This window comes from Diabrotica virgifera, chromosome 8 (assembly GCF_917563875.1).
Source record: "Diabrotica virgifera virgifera chromosome 8, PGI_DIABVI_V3a".
In the NCBI taxonomy this organism is placed as follows: Eukaryota; Metazoa; Arthropoda; class Insecta; order Coleoptera; family Chrysomelidae; genus Diabrotica; species Diabrotica virgifera.
The window spans coordinates 47964314-47988562 of NC_065450.1; the positions used below are offsets into that span (position 1 = coordinate 47964314).

A 24249-nucleotide genomic window follows, 5' to 3' on the forward strand; every position below is an offset into this window, starting at 1 on the left:
ACAAAGAAAAATATGTTATTTTGGAAGATGCTAAATTGATTTTATTCGAAACAGATCTTATTGCATAGCAAGCTGAGGCTAGTTCCTTACTTAACAAACCGATAAGAAGGGAGCATTTAAGTTTCCTGTCTAAAAAAAAGGTTTTTCAGGTTTTTATTATAAGTAGATCAGAAACAATAGTTGCATGAAGAGTTGCAATATTTGAGTTGCTCTAAGTGATACTCGTATCATCAGCAAAAAGAAAAATGTTTTCATCGATTTTTAAATTAGTGATATCATTTATAAAGATAAAAAAATAGATGACCCAATACTGAAAGCGTGCACCCCACATACAATGTATTTGAGGCTAAAGTCAGTATCTTTTACTCTAACCAGTTGTTACCTCGAAAAAGAAATAGATATGAAATACAATAGAATAAAATACAAGAAATCTATATAAATAAATACAATATAGTTGAATAGATTACAGAAAAAGATACCTAAACAATACACACTGTTTCAAAATATTAAAAGGTATTACAAAACTTGCAATTTCGCATTATACATTAGGGTGGAGCGAACAAATCGATTTTCAAATAATAATTTGCCTATATACGGAAAAGTGGACTAGTATTGAACCTTAACTTGTGTTAAAATCTTTGATCAATCGGATGTTATTTAGTGGTGCCCCCACCCACATTTTTGTGAATAGACGCTTTCTCTTGCTTAGTAAAAAATTCTTCTATAATTTATTTAATCTGACCCATTTATATCGGCAATTCATATTCATTTTAAAGTAGAAGACTTTAAAATGATATTGCCAATATTTATGAGTTGCGTTTCTGGGACGACTTTACTGAAAGGTAGTGGCTTATTTTCCATTTAGATTAGTTTATTACCGAAGAACATATTGTGTTAGTTTCAGAACCAAAGCTCTGAGTATTTTGTACATCTTACTTTACAATCTGGTTCAGCAAAAAATATTGCAGACAATTTATTCAATTTCTTAAAATCGAAATGTGACTTTTCTACTTTGGTTGCAATTGGATGCGATGGAACAGCGGTAAATACTGGGGTTCACAATGGTGCAATTCGCAAATTAGAACTTCAAATTAGGAAACCATTACAGTGGTTCTGTTTCTATTTTACATGGAAACGAGCTGTCATTGCTACATTTGATGAACTATTTAGATGGAGAAACCACATGACCTACCGGACTTTCGGGCGAAATAAGAAAAATTTTAGAAACTTGTGAAACCCTACCTGTTTTTGAATTTCGAACAATTCAAAGTGAACTTCTTGAAGTAGATATTGATACATTAAGTACAGACCAAAAATATTTGGACCGTATCGGAGAGCTTGAAATATCGACAACCGGGAAAGATGACACATTCGAGGTGGATTACAACAGCAAACAGAATACAACGACTTTATGTAGGAACTTTAAATCCGACTACCAATTTGAATATTTTGGCAACTTATCTGAAAAATGTGTATGTTCCCACTTGGTTTTCAATGAAATTAAAGCCAGAAGTTAAATATGGGTCAATTCATTTATTTAATATGATTCAATGCTCGCAATACCTATTACGAAAACTAAAGAAAATAGTGAACAAAGTCATTCAAGGTAATGGATATTTTGCACATCCAGAGATTATTTTCGTAGCCATGTTGGGTGGTAAACGACCCCACATCCGAGAGCTAGGTTTGAGACGCATATCAAAGTCTAGGAATGGCCAAGAAACCAAAGAAATTCGCCAGTTTAAAATTTCAACTATAAATTTTGGAGCCAAAGAGTATTTTGACTTAATTAATTGGCTAACTAGTGTAATATCAGAACCACCAATAGTAAAACGATTGTCAACAGATGAACTTAGAAAAATGATTCATGACACTTACTACTTCAAATAAATTTGAAATCCCTAAATTTCCTTGTCACTCGCAAGCAGTGAAAAGATGTGTCAAACTAGAGACAGAAGCATCATTATTGGTCTGTGGAGCTGAAGCAAGAGATGGATTCATAAGAAATCGAGTTTTGTCAAGACAAGTATTACCTAAGTTTGAAACAAAATCCATTTTTTTTTTCAAACTCTACAGTAAATACTTAAATAAACTATATTGTAGTAAGTTCTGAGTTGTAAACAAGCAAAAACAACATTAATATAAATAAATATGTTTTTTTTTTTCAATATTTTGTTTAATTTGTAAATTTTTAAAGTTCTGGGGGCACCGGAAGATATTGTCCTATAAATCCCAAATTTTTGGTAACGTTTTGCAATAATATCTAACCACTTTTCCGCATATAGGACATATCAATTTGTAAAAAAAAAATTTTCTTCCTTGTTTTCGCCCCACCCTATTATACATGTCATTATACAGTGTCTCACACGCAGCCAACGGTGAATCGACAATGAAAAGTAGCTTGAAAACAAAAAAGATCTGTTAAATAACTGGGAGTGGCGGCAAATAGATGATATACAAGACATAGGTACCTACAGCTCCCGGAGCGAACCATGGCCAGTGAGAGAAATCCTATCTGTGTAGCTATTGTAGAGTTTAGGTAGGCGTACGACCGTCGACAGCGTTTCTCATCGACCATGGTTCGTGCCGGGAATTGTACATACAATTTATGATAAGACAGATATCCATTGTCAACATGGCCGGCTTAAGCATACACGGAGCAAGACTCATCTTTGCGCCCCCTTTTGTCAGAAGATTTTAGGTATAGGTTGTAGGAACGCTAAAATTAAAACTAATTATGTTTGCTTTCTTAATGCACTAGTTTTTTTTGTAAATTAAAACATTGTGTTTTTTTTCGGAGTTTTCTTCCGAGTTTCTCCAACTCAATATATTTTCCATGAAACAAAAAATATAATTTTGTTCCCTCGGCATTTCAAATCTTTCACTTCATTTTGTAATGACAATGTGCACAAGTCAAATTTAGCTCAGTGGTACCTCGAGCGTGAAACATTGGATATTTTAACCATCCATGTTTAAATTCACATCATTTTTATATGTTCCTATTAGGTCTGGATCCCGCGTATGAAAAAAAAGTTGATTAATAGCAAGCTGAACATTTGTTAATAGCTTAAGAGTGTCTAGTCGGACAAACTTTGATATATGGGAACACTGGAACAGGGGAAGTTTTAATTGTGGAACAGGTTAAAAATTTGGAACGGTCATACCACGAAAACGGCACATGTATTTTGTCCGACAGAACAGACTTAAACTCTCCGAACAGAGATTAAGCTCTCATGCAAAAATCAGACTGCTATTTATCACCAAATGGGCGTTTTAATGAGTGGAACATGTAGAATATGCCAAATGACAGAAATTATGACAGGTGATAAATAGCACTCTGATTTTTGCATGAGAGATTAATCTCTGTTCGGAGAGTTTAAGTCTGTTCTGTCGGACAAAATAAATGTGCCGTTTTCGTGGTCTGACCGTTCCAAATTTTTAACCTGTTCCACAATTAAAACTGCCCTTGTTACAGTGTTCCCATATATCAAAGTTTATCCGACTAAACACCCTTAAGCTAATAACAAATTTTCAGCTTGCTATTAATCAACTTTTTTTTCATACGCGGGATCCAGACCTATATGACGGATTAAGTTTAAAGGGTTTTTACCCAAATATTTTTTACTTTGGTGGTTAACATGTTAGATTCAAGTGAGTATAACGTATAACTTTTTAAAATCGTAGTTAAAATTTTAAATACTTTGCATCATTTTATCAGGTTATACACATTTTAGGAAAACACTGATGATGATCGGTCAACCGATTGAAAACTAGTTCTGTTTGTTCTGTGATGTAGCCCTATATAGAGATTTTAAGAAATATACTTTTTATAAAGAATTTCATGTTTTTTTTATCAAAAAAATTATTATTTTCAATGAGCATTTAGCAGCATCATTTAGCACTTATTTACACAACGAACATAAAACGCACGAGGATTCATGTCAAAAATTATTTTTTTTCGAAGGCCAATATTTTTCCCCTCATACACTAAGCATCAAAATTAACGCATTACTTACCTTAAAAATGGGACACTTTTGATGTCTCGTATTTCCTAAACCTGTTGCCCGATTTTAGTGATTTTTTAAATATGTTATAGCTTTATTCTTCAAGAATATCCGTGTAATAATATTGTCGCTAAATAGATAAGTGTCATTGTATACCGGGTGTAACAATGATAGTGTGTTTTTCCTCAAAGTTTGGAACACACTGTGGAGTATTCTAGCGTATATAAAATATTGAAATTAAAATTCGACTGTAGCCTTAGGTTTTCTTAACATTTTGCTTTTTGTTTCATTCGCGTATGTTGAATAATAAAAAAGTTAGGTACTTTAACAACTAGCAACGTTCTTAATTAATACAGGATGTTTCTAAATAAGTGCAACAAACTTTAAGGGGTAATTCTGCATGAAAAAATAATGACCGTTTGCTTTATAAACATATGTTGGCAAATGCTTCGTTTCCGAGATACGGGATGTTGAATTTTTTCTTACAAACCGATGATTTATTTATTGCTCTAAAACCGGTTGAGATATGCAAATGAAATTTGGTAGGTTTTAAGAGGTAGTTATTGCACATTTTTGGCATACAATTAAGAATTTTATATTCACCATTGGCGTGCATACGGGTAATATGACCGGGTAATATGTCCCGTATGCACGCCAATGGTGAATATAAAATTCTTAGTTGTATGTTAAAAAATGCGCAATAATTACCTTTTAAAGCCTACCAAATTTCATTTTCATATCTCAACAGGTTTTAGAGCAATAACTAAATCGTCAGTTTGTAAGAAAAAATTCAACATCTCGTATCTCACAAACTTCACACTTTGTTTCAAACTTTTAGGGAAAAAACACACTATTATTGTTACACCCGGCATACAATGACACTTATCTGTTTAGCAGCAGTATTATTACATGGATATTCTTGAAGAATAAAGCTATAACATATTGAAAAAGTCACTAAAATCGGATAACAGATTTAGAAAATACGAGACATAAAAAATGTCCCATTTTTAAGGTGGTGCGTTAATTTTGATGCTTAGTGTATTTGCCCCATTATCATATCCTTGGCCTCGTAAATCATCTAAATCATAATTCATTAATTTCAAAAATTCTAACAAATAATTTGCTAATCATTATCCGGTAATATTAGTAACCGTTAAAAAAACCTAGAAAATGCTCTCTAACTTCGGCAAGCTTTGTTTGTCGAATTCACATAAACGAACTTAACAACAATATAGTAAACTAATTACGAGTATATGTAAATTTTGAACAGCTATATCCTTTTTGTCCTACAGAAAAATAAAAAATGCAAAATATTTCAATAAGCAAAACCTATATTTTTTTACTCTTTGGGAGAATACTTATGAGATTATTGGGATCTCAAATAAATTTTAAAGAGCATTTTTTTGCAAAATAAGAAAAATCACTTTAAATAAAACCAAATTTTTCAATTTTTTTTACAGATATGTAAGTAATATAACTTGTAAAGCGGTAACAATTAATTTGATTTGGGATGCTAATTAGGAGGTGACTTTTACGATTTTTTTTATCAAAAAGAGGGACAAACTTTATTTTGAGCGTAACTTGTTTATTTATAAATGCCAAATAGACAATAAAAAAACATAAAGCTTATTTAAGTTTAAAAAAGCTGTAATTAGATTTCTCCGAAAAGTGCTTCATTTTTGGGTTATGTCACGTTGAAATATTCGATTTGGAATTTTACGAATAAGAACCTACTTTTCATTAGGTACAACTCTGCCTCTACAGGGTATACGGACATCATTTACGTACACCATTTTTTTCACTTTAAGCTTTAACTTTTTTTAAGCATTGACAGCCTTTGTAAAAAATACCGAAAGTGCAGTTATATATTATTGTGTATCATTTTGTCAATCAAAGATAGAATAAAAATTTTATTTTTTTTTATAAAACGCGGGCATATAAATTTGATACACCCTGTATATTGATTTATAACTATTTATTAGAAGTTAGCTTTTAAGCAGTGGGTTTATCCTTAATGAGTTTTTCCCTGAAGAATTAAAGACATTAGTAAATAAAGTGATGTGAACATACAATTTATTTCAGATTATTTTGCAATAAACTTTATTGATGATATTATAATATTCTCAAAGACATTCACAGATCACATTTCACATATATCTACATTATTGGAAACAATTATGAAAGAAGGGTTTAAACTAAAATTTTCAAAATGCTCATTTGCGAAAAATACTGCAAAATACTTGGGTCATATAATCGAAAAGAATTCGGTGAGACCATTAAAAGATTACCTGGCCGCTGTAAAAGATTTTCCAGTTCCAGAAAAGAGAAAAAATATCCGTCAATTTTTGGGAAAAATAAATTTTCATCAAAAATTTATACCACACAGAGCAGTTATACTTGAACCACTATATAAACTATTAAGGAAAGATGTTAAGTTCATCTGGACAAAAGAATGTCAAGAAGCCTTCGATAATATAAAAACTTGGTTGTGTTTGCAACCAATTCTGAAGATATTTGACCCAAATGTCCCAATTAAAATCTACACAGATGCATGCATGATTGGTGTGGGAGCTGTGCTTAAACAAGATGATGAAAATGGTAATAGTAGACTGGCGTATTTTTCAAAAAAATTAGCAGAAGCACAAAAGAAGAAAAAAGCAATATATCTAGAATGCTTACCCACAAAAGAAGCTGTAAAATATTGGCAACATTGGCTAATGGGCAAAGAATTTAAGGTATATTCTGACCATAAACCCTTAGAAAATATGAATTTTAAAGCTAGAACTGATGAAGAATTAGGTGATTTGGCTTACTACTTATCACAGTACAACTTCAGGGTTAAATATAATCCAGGGGCAACAAACCAAGAAGCAGACTGTCTGAGCAGAAATCCAGTATTAGAACCAGACGAAAATTTGGACGATTTTCTTCAGTATGATTGAATCCATAAGAAAAATTAACTTAATAGATATCGCAGAGATAAAACAAGATCAAAGAGATTTACACAATAGTAATTTGACATTTAAGAATGGAATCTATTATAGAAAAATAAGAAAGAGAGACAAAATTTTAATATCAGAAAAATTTAGTATAGATCTAATAAAAAGGACACATTACACCTACTGCCATTTAGGACAAACACAGATGATAAACAAGATAACTCCATTTTATACAGCAAAAAACTTGTTAAAAAACATAAGAAAAATATGCAATAACTGTGAAATATGTTTGAAAAACAAATCAAGAAGAAAACCCAAATATGGATGGATGTCACATTTAGGTCCAGCAAAACGGCCATTTGAAATAGTTTCTATAGACACAGTTGGAGGATTTGGTGGGTGTCGGTCAACAAAGAAGTACCTCCATATATTAATTGACCATTTACAAGGTACGTTTATATTTTAACATCTCAGAATCAAAATGCAAAGCTAAACGAATTGCGAACTGGACCGTACTCAATTAAGAAGAAATGGTCGAATTCTATCTACGAATTGGACACTGGACACAGTAAAGAAGAGTCAAACCTGTTCCACATTACAAAACTAACACCGTTATTTGAAGAATCCAAAAATGAACACACAAATACCTGTCTAGTTCTCACCTGAAGGGGGGAGATGTAAAGAGAAATCCCGACATACAATATCTGCTCTCGAGATTCTCTTTAATTTTATTTTGAAGCAAGTAGCTGAGACACTAGCCAAGTAGCAAGATAAAGTGAAGTGACAGTGACAAAATGTCATGAACAAACTCTCTTTAAAATTAATTAATGTCATAAATAATAAGAATTTATTAATGTAGAATAATTAGCTTAAATTGTTGTTTCTTTGTATTTTCAGGTATAGTCTGGGCTGATTATTGGAGAATAGGCTATTTTTGGGAAAAGTTATTTACCAGCAATTTTATTGCTGGAATCGAATCTTATGATTGTATATATTAATAATATAGATATGCAAAGTCCGCAGGGAGTGTGCTACTTTTTTATAAACAAAATGGCTCCCGAAAATCGTGTTTTTTCAATTTTTGCTCTATAACTCCAAATATTTTAACTTTACACCAAAAATTCACCGCAATTAAACTCTGCATAGAGACGTGTTTTTTCCGATTTACTTCGACGAAAACTTTCCCCGGAAAAAGCGGGTTTTTCCAACAAAATCTTTAATTTTCAACTAAAATTTTAGATAAGTAGTTGTTAATCAGTAATTAAATAACTTGGTAACGTAAAAGCCCTTTCCGTATATATTACAATTCCAGAAGCCGATGGAAATTGAATGAACAATTTAGCAACAATTGAAATGTTAATTCAAAATTTACCGTCGCTATAATAACGACAATAATTATGATGCATAAGAATAACTATGATTTTTTCATAATAAGACACTATACCTATCTAATGTACTTTACAGAATTGAAATTGGACTATTTAAGCGGCCTCAGGAATATTTTAAAATTATAAACAATTTTTTGGCTTATAAACAAATAGAATATCTCGGGAAATATTAAACAAAATTAAATTGTGAAAACGGTACTCGAAAGGCAGTGGCAGGACGCTTCTTTTAAAAGAAAAAACGTTTAATTATGACGAGTCGTTCCTGAGATACAACCGGTCAAAGTTGACCGGAATTTACGGCAAAGATATAAACAATAGGATCATAATTTTCAAACCATCACCTTTTCATTTTTGTCCTCTTTCTCCTCACCAATTTCCATATCTTTAAAATCCTCATAACATATATTTTTTTTATGAATGCCTTTGACATAGCCAATTAGCCAGCTCATAACATATATTATTATAATAAAAACTATCGATAATACGTGTGAAAATTGCCAAAAATAGCAAAATTCCAATCAAAAATTAGGTTGGAGAAAATGTAACCCTCAAAGTTCAAAATCGGTATACGTTAAAAAAATACATTTTCTTGGCTTCCCATGGAGCAATTTCCTTCATTCTTTTTTTGTTCCCAAGTAACTCGAGTAGAGCCATCGGAGTAACGCATTATTAAATGTCAAACTCGCTTTTGTTTTGTTATAATAAATTAATTTATTTATTATAACACAATATTTTAATTTGTTTAAATAAAAATTGTTTAAATAATTATACAGCTTTCAAATGAGAATATTTATGTGTTTAACTTTAAAAGGTACACTTGTAGTAAGTTTATCTAAAAAAAGCCTACAACTGGAAAAATATGTAATTTTCTGTTCTTATAAATAAATTAATCTATTATAACAAAACAAACGCAAGTTTGACATTTAATAATGCATTACTTCGATGGCTCTACTCGAGTTATTAGGGAACAAAAAAAGAATGAAGGAAATTGCTCCATAGGAAGCCAAGAAAATGCATTTTGTTAACGTATACCGATTTTGAACTTTGAGGGTTACATTTTCTCCAACCTAATTTTTGATTGGAGTTTTGCTATTTTTGACAATTTTCACACGTATTATCGATAGTTTTTATTACAATAATATATGTTATGAGGATTTTAAAGATATGAAAATTGGTGTGGAGAAAGAGGATAAAATCAAAAAGGTGATGGTTTGAAAATTATGATCCTATTGTTTATATCTTTGCCGTAAATTCCGGTCAACTTTGACCGGTTGTATCTCAGGAACAACTCGTCATAATTAAACGTTTTTTCTTTTAAAAGAAGCGTCGTGCCGCTGTCTTTCGAGTACCGTTTTCGCTATTTAATTTAGTTTAATATTTCCCGAGATATTCTATTTGTTTATAAACCAAAAAATTGTATATAACTTTAAAATATTCCTGAGGCCGCTTAAATAGTCCAATTTCAATTCTGTAAAATACATTAGATAGGTATAGTGTCTTTTTATGACAAAATCATAGTTATTCTTATGCATCATAATTATTGTCGTTATTATAGCGACCGTAAATTTTTAATTAATATTTTAATTGTTGCTAAACTGTTCACTCAATTTCCATAGACTTCTGGAATTATAATGTGTACGGAAAGGGCTTTTACGTTACCAAGTTATTTAATTACTGATTAACAACTACTTATCTAAAAGTTTAGTTGAAAATTAAAGATTTTGTTGGAAAAACCCGCTTTTTGCGGGGAAAGTTTTCGTCGAAGTAAATCGTAAAAAACACGTCTCTATGCAGAATTTAATTGCGGTGAATATTTATTTGTGTTTGGTCTAAAGTTAAAATCTTTGGAGTTATAGAGCAAAAATTGAAAAAAGCACGATTTTCGGGCGCCATTTTGTTTATAAAAAAAGTAGCACACTATCTGCGGACTTTGCATATCTATATTATTAATACATACAATAATAAGATTCGATTCCAGCAATAAAATTGCTGGTAAATAACTTTTCCTTGTATTTTGCTAATTAGCCCAGAGTAGTAGTATAATTTTAAGTTTGTAAATATTGTAAAATTAATAAACTTTGTATTTTCAGAGCAACATCAATTTAGTTTTAAAAAAGTCAAAAGTCAAAAGTCCCAAGTCCCAGTCTATAGTGGTGTAAAAAGTAACATATTACATATATATAAAAAATTATATAATACTTACCAATTACTTGTATGTTTCGCATATAACGTACCTCGTCTAAGTCTTTTTGCAGAATCTTATCAGTTTTCTGACACACTTGTGCTCCGTTGCTTAACAGACAATAAGAGTGTACCGAATAATTTGAATAATTTAAAGATGGAACAAACAACGATCCATCTTTTTGTATCGAGTATTCTTCTTCTGGATACTCTTGGGGAGACAGTGTAATAGGGTCTTCTGGACATTTAAGATATCCACTTATAATATTATATTGCGATAATTCAGGAGATAACTTCAAAACTGTGCCATTGAAGATATTAAATGAAGGTTCCAGATCTGGCTCCCCACATCCTAATGCTTCAGAATTCCGTGTCATATCGTCAAAGCAACACTTCCTTATACATACTTTTGTTTTACAAATACACTTCAAAATTTCATAATCTTCCACAGAATTACTTGTTGCAAAAGTTGTGACAGATAAGTATTTCTTATACTTGGAACATGGATCTTGTGCACACGAACACACCGAATAAATGATCAATAAACTTAAAGATATATATGTATCCATTGTGATCCTTTCTTCAGTAAGGTAAATTTCATACTACAGTAATCGCGCGTTACTAACTTTTATCCCTATCGCAAATATTATAATAAAACCCAAGCTTAACCATAATGATAAGTATAAAAACGGTCTGAATAAATTCTGTATTAAGGTCTCTGTCCACTACACTGTTTCATACTATGACCATACTATTTAGGACTGTATCGCAGTGGCGGCTCGTGACCTCAGTAGGCGAGTAGGCGACGTGTATCCACAAAGTCTATTTTTTCTAACTTCATCATTTTAGATAAAGAAATATGTGCAGCTAAAGCACTGTTAATAGTTTGATTATTTTTTTCTAACCGTTTTAAACCTAAGCAATTGTTTAAATTTTTTTTCGAAGATTCATGTTTTTTGTTACTAGTTGATAAATTTTTCAAATCTGAATATCCCTGACTCAAAAAATGCTTCAAATTTGAGAGCAACAGACAAGGCCAACAAAAAAGTGAATTTCTAAAATAACTTCCGCTTAACCATTTATGGTTTTCATGCCATACTGTTTTAAACGATCTCGAAAATGGTCGATTGTCTTTCTTCTTATCTATTGATAAAATTTTATTTGGAAAAGGCCGACCCATTGAAATAATTTCTAATCTTTCTTGATTTTTTGTGCCACGAAAAAGATGTCTCGATCAAACTGCAGATTATACCGTTTAAAATATTCATTTTATTTTACTATGGGCGGTTTCACTAACGACAAATAGTAGTTTATTCGATGAATAAAAATATTCTGCCAATAAAACTAACATACCTACGTCACCAACGTCAAATATGACTTATTTTATTTGTCTCAAATAAAGATTTACTCTGCGAATAAACTGACAAGTTAACCTCGCTTTAAATTTTAAATATCCATAGGTATAATCAAATAATGTAACAAAGAAAATTCGTCATTTTAACTTTATTATCAAAGTGGTGTTGAAACACAATAAAAATAAAATATAATCGACTGATAAATTTTATTCCACCAATAACTATTCACAGATTTATTTGTTGTTGGTGAATTATTGCTAAATTAAAATACCTTTCATTAGACCAATCTTAAATTTGCCTGTTTATTATTCACTTTTCATAAACAAATTTAAATTGTTCTACTCATTTTTATTGAATACTTAACATACTAACAGCCCAAATCAAAAAACAATTTAAAATAGTTTCACAACACACAAGAGAATAAACTGATTTGTGAGCGATTTTGTCATGCTGAAGGCCTGTAGGCTCCGAAATCTGGTGCCTAAGGTGCAGCACATACGGTGAAACGAAACTGCAACGAAACCCTTTTGAAATTATTAGTTTGAAACTTGCTTGAATCGTTACCACACACGCCGCAACCTTAAACTTCATAACCATTTCAGTAATCTGTGAGAACAGACGTCTGTAAAATGTCTTGTTCAATAGAGGAAGCAGTATAGTGGTTGGTGGTTATGGATTTATATCTTCGACAAAGAAAATGACACAAACGAAGAACTGTATAGATATATCCTGAGAGTATGGGTCACTTGGGCGTGGGAAAATTTTGCCGACTGTGGGAAAGAGCGGTATCCTTTGATGTTTGACGCCAGAAAGCCACGCCCACTGACGTCACAAGACACGCCCACTGACGCCACAAGCCACGCCCACCGACCACTGGTGCCACAAGCCACGCCCACTGACGTCACAAGCCATGCCCACCGACCAATGAGAACGACGCCCCGCCCACCACAAGCCCAGCCCAACGACCAATGAGAGCAAAGTCTAGCCTACCGACCAATGAGAACGAAGCTACGTCACAAAGGCCAGCTCACCAAGATGGCCGCCTCTTCATTTCGTCTGTCTCTTCTTATAATATACAGGATGTAGTCAGAAAGTCAAACAAATCGCCTTCTCATGCCCCTACCGGCTACAACCAGTTTCCAAAATTCATGTCTTGGTTCACAGAAGGGTAATCTATAGAATTTGATATGATTCCTGTTGATATTCCATTTTGTTGTACCTACAAAGACGCGAAATCCAATGAAACGCAAACACGAGTTTCCTGTACACCGGTTTCAATGAAACTGACCTGTATGCGTTTCAAACCGTCGGTTTGAAACGGTCAAAATAGTTGCATCATGTGTGGTCTCTCCTAGGAGGCTATGGCAGAAACTCAAATGAAACTCAAAAGTGACTGAGGGTTGCAGTTTCGTTACATTTGCGTTTCACCGTATGTGCTGGCCCTTACTCCCTAAAAAATTCGTGGATATGATGGCCCAGTACCGCCAGAACTTAAGGGCTTTAGCTGGCGTAAAGAGCGAGATGGCACATCAATTCTGTTGCATTATTATTCAATTCTAGGCGCCGCTTAAAAGTGCCTTATATGCTATTGATTATGTACTATAGAAAGGAACTACAACGTTAACGGGATTTTATTATTTGATATGGTCAATGAATCTCTATATATGAAAAAACCGAGGAGTGCTACCATTTAAAGGGGTGCGTTTTTGAGAAATGGGTGAATTAGTCCCTGGGCACAGGTTACACAAGGGTGAGTTCTATGCACTTTTGGTACAAACACGTCTACATAAAAATTGTTCCTGGTTAAATTTCCTATCTAAATATAACTTTTTAAAGTCAAACGTACTTTTTTTTACAAAAATATAGGTATTCAAAAGAAAAAGCACAAAGAAACCCAAAAGAAAAAAATTTTGTTTTTTGTCCCATAACTTTTGTCCGCGGGGATATAGGTATAGACATTGCTTCACAGAAAAAAAACTTACATATTTTCTCTTTAAAATGATGTTCGGTAGAGGTCATTAGGATTTACAGTTTTCGAAATATGATTTTTCAAAATTCGCCACTCACAGCAATTTTGGGCAATTTTCACTAGTAGGTAATACCACTAGAAGTCAAATTATTTCCGGAAATTTTTTTGAGATCATGAATATTTTGAAAATTTCCCGAGTCGCAGACGAGGGAAATTTTCTAAAAATATTCATGATCAAAAAAAAAATTCCGGATATTAATTTGACTTCGCGTGGTATTCGGTAAGAAAATTCCACAGAAAATTTGCATTTGAAAATCCAAAGCTGCATGAACAGATTAATAGCGCGCCATAGCTTTGTCAGCAATTATTTAGGCTTTCAAATTCGTAATTTCTACTCATTGTAGTTGCATGGGAATACCATTTCAAGATAGAAAATAGTATATTCTTCAATTTTACATAAGTTTTGAGTAACTACAAGTGATAGAAAATGAATCAAAACTAAATTATGTAAACAAATAAAAACCAGTCTGTCAAAAATGTTCTGTTATTGTAAACGTCAAAAAATTTCCACTATAATTCGCTGTTGGGTACCCCACGAGCAAAAAATTTCCGATAAAATACCTCCGTTGCCATGGTGATCTGTCAAAATAACGTATTTTGATTGGTTCAAAATTACAGGTGTGGAATTTTCCTTGTTATTTCGCAAATATTGTTCTGTAACTTTTTTCTACGTGACTTTAGACATATGCAATGGTACATGTAAGAGGAATAGAAATCAATTACCTTTAAAATGTTCTATTGTATAATGTTATACCACTTCTTTTAAAGAGGTTATCTTTTTCAAGACTTTATACATACTTTTAACGAGTTTTTATATTTTTTACGATTATTTTTTAAATTTCCCATTATAACTTTTTTTTTCTACATTTAGGTATATATTATATAATAAACAAAGAAAGCTTATTCTGTTTACTTTAAAATGGTGTATTATAAAAAATTCTAGGATTATTTTTGAATAAGATAATATGCTTTTTCAAAATGTAATAAGTACTTGCAACGATTTTTGATTATAGGATTATTTTTTTAAATTCCTCATTATAACTTTTTTATGTGATTGTGTGTTATGATTGAATCTTATTGTTTATAGGTAATACTTTGGATCCACTTGACTCGGCCGGGCAAACTTCAAAATATGGATTAATTCCAATATTTACTGTCAAAGCACTTGCACCACAAGCTTTGCTTGAAAAAATAGCATGTAAATGTACCAAAGAGTGTACAAAAACTGCGGTTGTAGGAAGATAGGAATTAGTTGTTCAATATTCTGCAAAGGGTGCATGTGCATGGGTACTAATTGTGGGAACTCTAAGATAACTGAGGTGTCAGAGGAAGATATTGAAGCTAATGCTAACGAAGAGATGGACTTTGATTTTGAAAAATTTTTAAATGTCAACGTTTAAATAATTTTAAATGAAGTGATGTTTTCTAAGACTAATGTTTATGTAATTTTTGTAACAGAAATAATTTTAAATAATACAGGTACAAAAATATCAAAGAATCACTCGGTTTCCATTACATGTTATTTAAATATAGATGATACACCATTTTAAAGAACAGAAAGTAAGCCCTCTTTATTGAGCAATATATAGTATATTCATGAACAGAAAAAAAGTTATAATGAGAAATTTCAAAAATAATCTTAAAAAAATTTACAGAATAATATTTTTTTATAATATATAATATATAATATATAATATATAATATATAATATATAATATATAATATATAATATATAATATATAATATATAATATATAATATATAATATATAATATAATATTATATTATACATATATAATAATATTTTATTTTTATATTATATTATAAAAAATCATTAAAGGTATAAAACCTTGAAAAACTATAATATCTTTAAAAAAAGTCGTACAACGTTATACAGTAGACCATTTTAAAGGTAATTGATTTCTATTCCTATTACGTGTACCATTGCATATACCTAAAGTTACGTAGAAAAAAGTTACACAACAATATTTGCGAAATAACAAGGAAAATTGCCCAAAATTGCTGTGAGTGGCGAATTGTGAAAAATCATATTTCGAAAACTATAAATCCTAATTACCTCTACTAAACAACATTTTAAAGAAGAAATATGTAGGCTTTTTTTTCTGTAAAGCAATGTCTATACCTATATCTTCGTGGATAAAAGTTATGTGACAACAAACAAAATTTCTTTCTTTTGGGTTTCTTTCTGCTTTTTCTTTTGAATATATTTTTGTAAACAAAAGTATCATTGACTTTAAAAAGTGATATTTAGATAGAAAATTTAACCAGGAACAATTTTTATGTAGCTATGTTTGTACCAAAAGTGCATAGAACTCACCCTAATGTAACCTGTGCCCAGGGACTAATTCACCCATTTCTCAAAAACGCACCACTATAAATGGTAGCACTCCGCGGTTTTTTCATATATAGGTGTCCATTGACCATATGAAATAATAAAACCCCGTTAACGTTGTAGTTCCTTTTACCTATCTTATTTTGAATACAATCAATAGCCTATTACCAATGTATATAGAATCTTAGTACTACTACTAAAAGGGGCGTACACTAATTACAATTTCGGAGAGAAATTAAAAAGTAGCTTTTTTTATTGTAGGTATTGTATCAAAATTTAACAATTTTGAAATATTTAATTTATATTAATAATTTATAATATTAATGTACATTTGAAGCGGTTAGGCGGCGCCTACCTTCCCTACCCCGACGGGCCGCCCCTGGTGACAGATAAGTATTTCTTATACTTGGAACATGGATCTTGTGCACACGAACACACCGAATAAATGATCAATAAACTTAAAGATATTATATATGTATCCATTATGATCTTTTCTTCAGTAAGGTAAATTCCATACTACAGTAATCGCGCGTTAGTAACTTTATCGCAAATACAACCCGAGATTAACCATAATGATAAGTATAAAAACGGTCTGAATAAATTCTGTATTAAGGTCTCTGCCCACTACACCGTGTCATACTATGACCATACTAGGACTGTATCAGATGAAAAAATATCTTTTGACTTGTAGAGTATGGGATAATAGGCCTGGATCCAGCGTACAAAAAAAGTTGATTAATAGCAAGCTGAAAATTTATTAAAAGCTTAACGGTGTCTAGTCGGACAAACTTTGATATACGGGAACACTGGAACAGGGGAAGCTTTAATTGTGGAACAGGTTAAAAATTTGGAACGTCATATTACGAAAACGTCCCATGTACTTTGTCGGACAGAACTTCCAATTTATTTTTTACCCTTTTATTAAACTCTCATGCAACAATCAGACTGCTATTTATCACCAACATAATTCCTGTCAATTTGACATGTTCTACGTGTAGACCAGGGCGGATCTGTGAAAAAACGTATATTTTTGGATGTGCGAGGTGGCATTCGGATTTTCGAAGATAAAGTTAGGTGACACCTTCAACAATAATAATTGACTTATGCTCCTTCTCAAATATGCCCGGAACATTAATAAAAAAAAATAAAAATATTTAAAAATTTCGAAAAACATCGATTTTTTTCTACTTTCTTTGTTAATAACTTTAAAACGATTCATCTTGGAACAAAGTCGTACAGAAATAAAATAAAGATAATTGAATTTTGTGTGATAAACGACTGGTTAAAAATGTCTTAAAAAATTATTAATCTTTCTGCAAAACAGCAATAAATACAAAATAAGGGGGCAAAATAAGCCTGTTTTTATTCAATGTTTTTCAACCGCTTTGGTTGCACGTGAATTCTTACAATATACTTAAATCGTTCACCAAATTGCATTAAAATCGACCTGATAGATTTTGCAGAATAATTATGCAATCTAAATTTTTTTAAAAAAGTTCAAATTTTTTAAAAACTTTCTAAAAAAAGATGTAGATCAGTTAGAAGTTTGCTAATTCTTTTAAATATAAAGAGATTCTATACCTATCTAATAATCTGTATAGAATTAAAATCGGATTATTTAAGCGGCTTCAGCACTGTTTTAAAGTTATAAACAATTTTTTGGTTAATATACAAAAACAGTGAGGACGTTTGAGTTGACATAAATTCATTTTCTCGAGAATAGGCGTCTCTGAAGATAAATCCCGAAACAGGTCGATTTTTATTTATAAATTCTAATTTTTTGGTATATATATCATACTAGTGACGTCATCCATCTGGGCGTGATGACGTAATCGATGATTTTTTTAAATGAGAATAAGTGCCGTGTGATAGCTCAATCGAAAGGCTATTCAACTTTGTATTCACTAATATAAACATTAACATAATTATTTATACAGGGTTTGAATTAAAACATTTTTTTTAATTAAATTAATTCCAATATTTAGATTACGCCATCACACCCAGATGGATGACGTCACTAGTATAGTCGGTTCGCTAAACTCAGACACAACTGGCTAGTGATTTTAGTAAGTAATTTTGCCAATTTGCTAAACTTGGCAAAAAAGTAATTACTAAATAGTTAATAATTACTAAATACAAATAGTTAATAAATTTGCCAATTTTGGAAAAATTGGCCAAAAACAAAAAAATTACCTACTAAAATCACTAGCCAGTTGTGTCTCAGTTTAGCGAACCGACTATATGATATTTATGCCAAAAAATTATAATTTAAAAATAAAAATTGATCTGTTTCGGGATTTATCTCCAGAGTCGCCCATTCTCAAGAAAATGAATTTATTCCAACTCAAACGTCTTCACTTTATTTGTTTATAAGCCAAAACATTGTTTATAAATTTAGAACTGTGCTGAGGCCGCTTAAATAATCCGATTCTAATCTCTTTATATGTAAAAAAATTAGCAAGCTTCTAAATGGTCTACTTTTTGTTCAGAAAGTTTTTAAAATTTTGAACTTTTTAAAAAAAATTTAGATGCAAAGTTATTATGCAAAATCTATTATGATAAGTCGATTTTAATGAAATTTGGTGGACGGTTTAAGTATGTTGTAAGAATTTTCTAAACGAATTATGAAGGTTCTAAGTACAACCAAAGTGGTTGAAAACATTTAATAAAAACAGTCTTTCTTACCCCGTTATTTTCTATTTATTGCTATTTTACAGAAAGGGTAATAATTTAAGACATTTTGAACCAATCGTATATTATACAAAATTCAATTATCTTTATTTTCTTTCCCTGCGACTTTGTTCCAAAATGAATCGTTTTAAAGTTATAAGCAATGAAAATAGAAAAAAAATCGATATTTTCGAAATTTTCAAATATTAAAATTTTTTTATTAATATTCCGGGCATATTTGAGAAGGAGCATAAGTCAATTATAATTTTTGAAGTTGTCACCTAACTTTATCTGCAAAAATCCGAATGCCACCTCTCACATATACCTCAAAACAGATCCGCCCTGGTCTAGTGTCGGACTTATTAAAATGCCCAGTTCCACAATTAAAACTTCCCCTGTTCCAGTGTTCCCGTACATCAAAGCTTGTCTAACTAGACACCGTTAAGGTATTGACAAATTTTCAGCTTGATAATAATCAACTTTGTTTTGGTACGCTGGATCCAGGCCTATAATGCCCACTAGAGCGTTCCGTCACCGACCAATACCGTCACGTGCCACGCACGGTTCGTCAAGAATTGTCGGCAAGAATATTTTGCTGGTGCCGATACGCTACGAGTATGGCACGAAACGATGTCAAATCGGTATAGGCAGGCAACGAAACGGGGAGAATACGGGGTACAATAGGGTATGATGACCGTAGTAAACCCGTTATAAACCTATTGCGCTTGCCTTACTGCTTTGTTAGTCAGTTCAACAAGACGTATGTACGTATTCGATAATATGGAAGACGAAAAATTAATTGAAATTGTTCGTAAATACGTTTTAAAGCTATTTCTTTGTAGTCCTGTCGCCAGGGGGTGTACAACGGCCTCCTTAATTGAGATGGACTTACCCAAGTTTTATTTATGTATTTTGATCCGTAGAACACGAATTTTTTGGGTAACAGTTGATCCGGATCCGAACAGTTGATAAGATTGATACAATGAAAGTACTTGAGGAATTACATAATAGCGATTTCTCGCAAAACAAAACATATTTTTGTATTTTTTGGGTGATTCTAAGCAAAAAATGTTCCCACAAGTTTTTTTCAAAATAGCAATTCTGATTACTGCATTGGAAAGATCAAGTCAAATTCTATCGGTTTTGATTATTTGCATTGCTAAAAATTAATTCTTTTATTGTTAAACAAAGGTATAAACACATAGTGTCTCCCGTGCCTAATGCATGCGTTTTAATGTACGTAATTTACGTAGAAATTGTCTGTATGCGCGCCTACTCGTTCGATTTTAAATGAGAAATGCATTGAAAATATCATTCAAGCACTATGTGTTTATAGCTTTATTTAAAAATAAAACATTAATTTTTAGCAATGCAAATAATTAAAATCGGTATAACTTGACTTAAACTTTCGGTATAACTGTTACGTAATTCCTCAAGTTCTTTGTTTATAACAATCTTATCGACATCCGGATCGACTGTTACCCAAAAAATTCGTGTTCTACGTTCTACGGATCAAAATATATAAAAAAAACCTGGGTAAGTCCATCTGAATTAAGGAGGCCGTTGTACCCCCTGGCGACAGGACTATTGTGGCATTTATGAAATTTACTATTCTACTGGAAAATAAGCCACAATTTAACTTAAAAAAACTGATGAGAAACTATGGACAATACTAAGAGAAAAAGGAATAGATAACAAGATACTAAGAATGATACAAAAAATATAGGTACAATGAGAACAAGAATGCTGTAATTAGTAGATAATAATTCAACACATAATCAGATACATTTATAATGAATGGAGGTTTACGACAGGGAGGAGTACTTAGCCCAACACAATTCCTTATACTTATTCCTTATACATATGAACGAAATTATTAAGAAATGTACAACAAGAAGCAAAAAAACTGAATGTAGGGTATAGAACTCAACAAAGAAGGAAATCTTGGAAGGAGCCTTTGCTGACGAAAACGAAATGAAGATAAATATCAACAAAATAGAGTTATGCAGATAGGTGAAACAAGAGAAAAACTTAATATAGAAATTGATGGAACAAAAATTAGAACAACAATAGAACAAGCTTTTACATACTTAGGAGTAATAATAGGAGAAACAGGATATCTAGAAGCAGAAATCAATAGCAGAGTAAAGAATACGCTAAAATTGTATCATACAATGAACAAAAAATTTGTATGCAGAAGAGAAATATCACGGAATACAAAAATGAAAGTTTTGATGGCAGTTTATAGCGAATCATAGTTTCAAGCCTGTTCTGACTTTTGGCAGCGAATCATGTATATGTAATAACGAAACGGCAAAAAAGCAAGGTACAGGCTAATACAGAGATGAAGTTTTTCAGAAGAATGAAAGGTCTTACCAAAATGGTTAGTATTAGGAACACGAATATATAGGTAGCCCGATCAAAGAACAATCTGACCCCAAAAAAAAAATAAAGGAAGGATGAAAATTTGGGAATAAGTAGTTGAAATTGTCTATTATTATATAAGAAAAAGTTTACAATTCTATATCCCCTTCACTTTTTAAAAATGGAGGGGAATACCACCCTCTCGAAGGTGAAAAATATACATTCAAAATAAGTCCGGAATTTAATAAAATGACTAATTCTAAGCAACTTTTGTTCTAGAGTTTTTTCCCTAAGTCAATATATACTTTTCAAGTTATTTGCCAGTGAATATATTCATTTTTAATAGAAAAAAATTTGTTTTTGGACGGTTTTTCGGAGATAACTCAAAAAGTAAGTATTTCAGCGAAAAAAATATTCTTAGCAAAAATATAGCGTATAAAAACTGAAAAAAATGGTGTATGCTTAAGGTCTGTAAGCCCAGTAGAAGCAGAGTTGTAGCTAATGAAAAGTAGGTCATTCTTCATCAAATTCCAAATCGAATATTTCAATGTGAAATAACCCAAAAACGAAGCACTTTTCGGGGAAAATGAATTTCGGGGAAAAGTGTTTAAAAAAAAGGTTTATTTTTTAACATTAAAAGTAAGTGAGTTACTCTCAAAATATTGTTGGCCTCTTTTATTTTTTGTTAAAAAAATCTCGAAAATCACCCTCTAATTAGCATCACTAATTAATTTTATCATTACCACTTCACAAGTTACTTTACGTATGTATTATTTATATGATCTGTAAGTTTCATCGGTTCAAAGTGCTTAACCCGCGAGTAGTCGCGCGGTGAGATAGAATCTCAATTTTTATCCTTTTTCGCGATAACTTGATGAAAAATTTTGCAATTTTGAAAAAATTTCGTAAGTGCCTCGAGGAAGGGTGTAGTAATGCGTAGGATTTTTTTTCTTCTTCTTCTTTTTGTGGAATTTATGGCTTTGGGGAGAGCCAATTAGCTTTAACCCTCGAGTAGTCGCGCCGTTAGATAGAATCTCACATTTCATCCTTTTTCGTAATATGTACAGTAAAATTTGTCAGTAACGGCCACTAAAAATGAAAGAACTATTGGCCGATATAGAAAGGTGGACGGTATTGCCAGTTTTTGTAGTCTACATATAATTGGTGGGAAATTTTTAAACTGGCCGTTAGGACAGGTGGCCGATGTTGGCAGGTGGCCGTTAACACAGGTTTTTTTTGATAAAATTGTTAGAAATATATATTTTCAATATAAAAAGTAGATAAAAATAGTACAAAATAAAAATTTGTTTTAAATTCGTATGTTGAGATAGAATCTCACATGCGACTATCGACGTTACAGAAGTGAGCGCGACTACTCCCGGGTTAAATTTTTGAATTTTTGAAAAAGCTGTAGTTAAAATGGCTTGAACGAGTAACTAATCACGAGCTTAGGCAAATTTTGAACAGCCATAGCATAACCAATTTTTATCTAACAAGAAAACAAAAAGAAAAAATATTCAGAACAGCAAAACATACATTTTATTACCCTGTAAGATTTTTGGTATTACTAATAATTTTTAAGTTAATTCCATGAACAGTTCCATTTTTTTTTCAAAATTAAAAAAATTTTTTTATTTTAAACCCAATTTTTTTTTTCAAAAAGGAGCACTTTGAACCCCTGCAACTTATAGATAGTATAAATAATACATAAGTAAAGTAACTTGTGAAACGGTAACGATTAATTTTATTTGGGAAGCTAATTGGGGGTGATTTTCGCGATTTTTGTACCAAAAAATAAAAGGGACCAACAATATTTTCAGCGTAACTCACTTATAGAAGTTTTTTTTTTTTAAAACAAAAATAAACTTTTTTTAAACACTTTTAAAAAGTTATAATGAATTTTCCCCGAAAAGTGGTCTGTTTTTTGGTTATTTCGCATTGAAATATTCGATTTGGAATTTGACGAAGAAGAACCTAATTTTCATTAGCTACAACTCTGCTTCTACTGGGTCTGCAGACCTTACGCGTACACCATTTTTTTATACGCTATATTTTCACTAAGAATATTTTCTTCGCTAGAATACTTACTTTTTGAGTTATCTACGAAAAACCGTCCAAAAACATGTTTTTTTTGTTAAAAATGAACATATTCACTCGCAAATAACTCGAAAAGTATTGACTTAGTGAAAAAACTCTATAGAGCAAAAGTTGTTTAGAATTAGTCATTTTATCCAATTCCGGGCCTATTTTGAACGTATATTTTTTCACTCCCAAAAAAAATATTTTTCACCCCGTATTTCCCAATTTTTGTAAAATGGAGGGGATGTAGAATTGTAAACTTTTTGTTATATAATAATAGACAATTTCAACTACCTATTCCCAAATTTTCATCCTTCCTTTATTTTTTTGGAGGTTTTCGTAAAATTTTGTGTTCCTTGATCGGGCTAATAAGGAACGAGCTGAAAGTGCAATCCACATTTGAGTTTATAGAACAGAAACATCTGAGTTGATGGGTGATTAACATCGGATGAAAGATGCCATACCAGTGAGAAAAGGGTGGGAAGCAAAAATGTTGAAAAACAAAAAAGAGAAAGACCAAGACAGACATGGTATAAAGTAATCGGAAAGATATTGAAGAGAAGAGGGGCGACATGGAGAGGTGCAAGGATGTTGACACGCAACCGTAAAGAATGGAAGAAATTCGTTAAGAATTAAATTAAACCTTACACCTTACTAGTACATTCTTTCACGGTTTTTGCTGTAAATTTTAGAGAACCGCTCGGATTGACATGAAATTTGGCATAGGCATAGCTAACATGTCAAAGCAAAAAAGTGATATGGTGCCGATGTGTGCTTTTGACCTGGGAGTGAGTTCCACCCCATCTCGGTGGTGAAAAAATATATGTTTAAGATTAGTCCCGAAATAGATAAACTGACTAATTTTAAACAACTTTTGTTCTATAGAGT

At 31.6% G+C, this 24249-nt stretch overlaps 1 protein-coding gene across 6 annotated transcripts in view; it reads right to left on the reverse strand.

Annotated features, from left to right (window-relative positions):
• The window catches only part of LOC126889954 (G-protein coupled receptor Mth2-like), a 595837-nt gene that overhangs the window by 440178 nt on the left and 131410 nt on the right, over positions 1–24249 (reverse strand). Inside the window, exon 1 of one of the 6 annotated variants that reach the window (XM_050658720.1) lies at positions 10535–11096. The exons of the other annotated variants lie outside the window; for them this stretch is intronic. Coding sequence (XP_050514677.1) covers positions 10535–11081 — 547 coding nt within the window. The 5' untranslated portion in view covers positions 11082–11096. Of the gene's footprint in view, positions 1–10534; positions 11097–24249 lie in introns of those variants that run through there. 6 annotated transcript variants of the gene reach the window in all.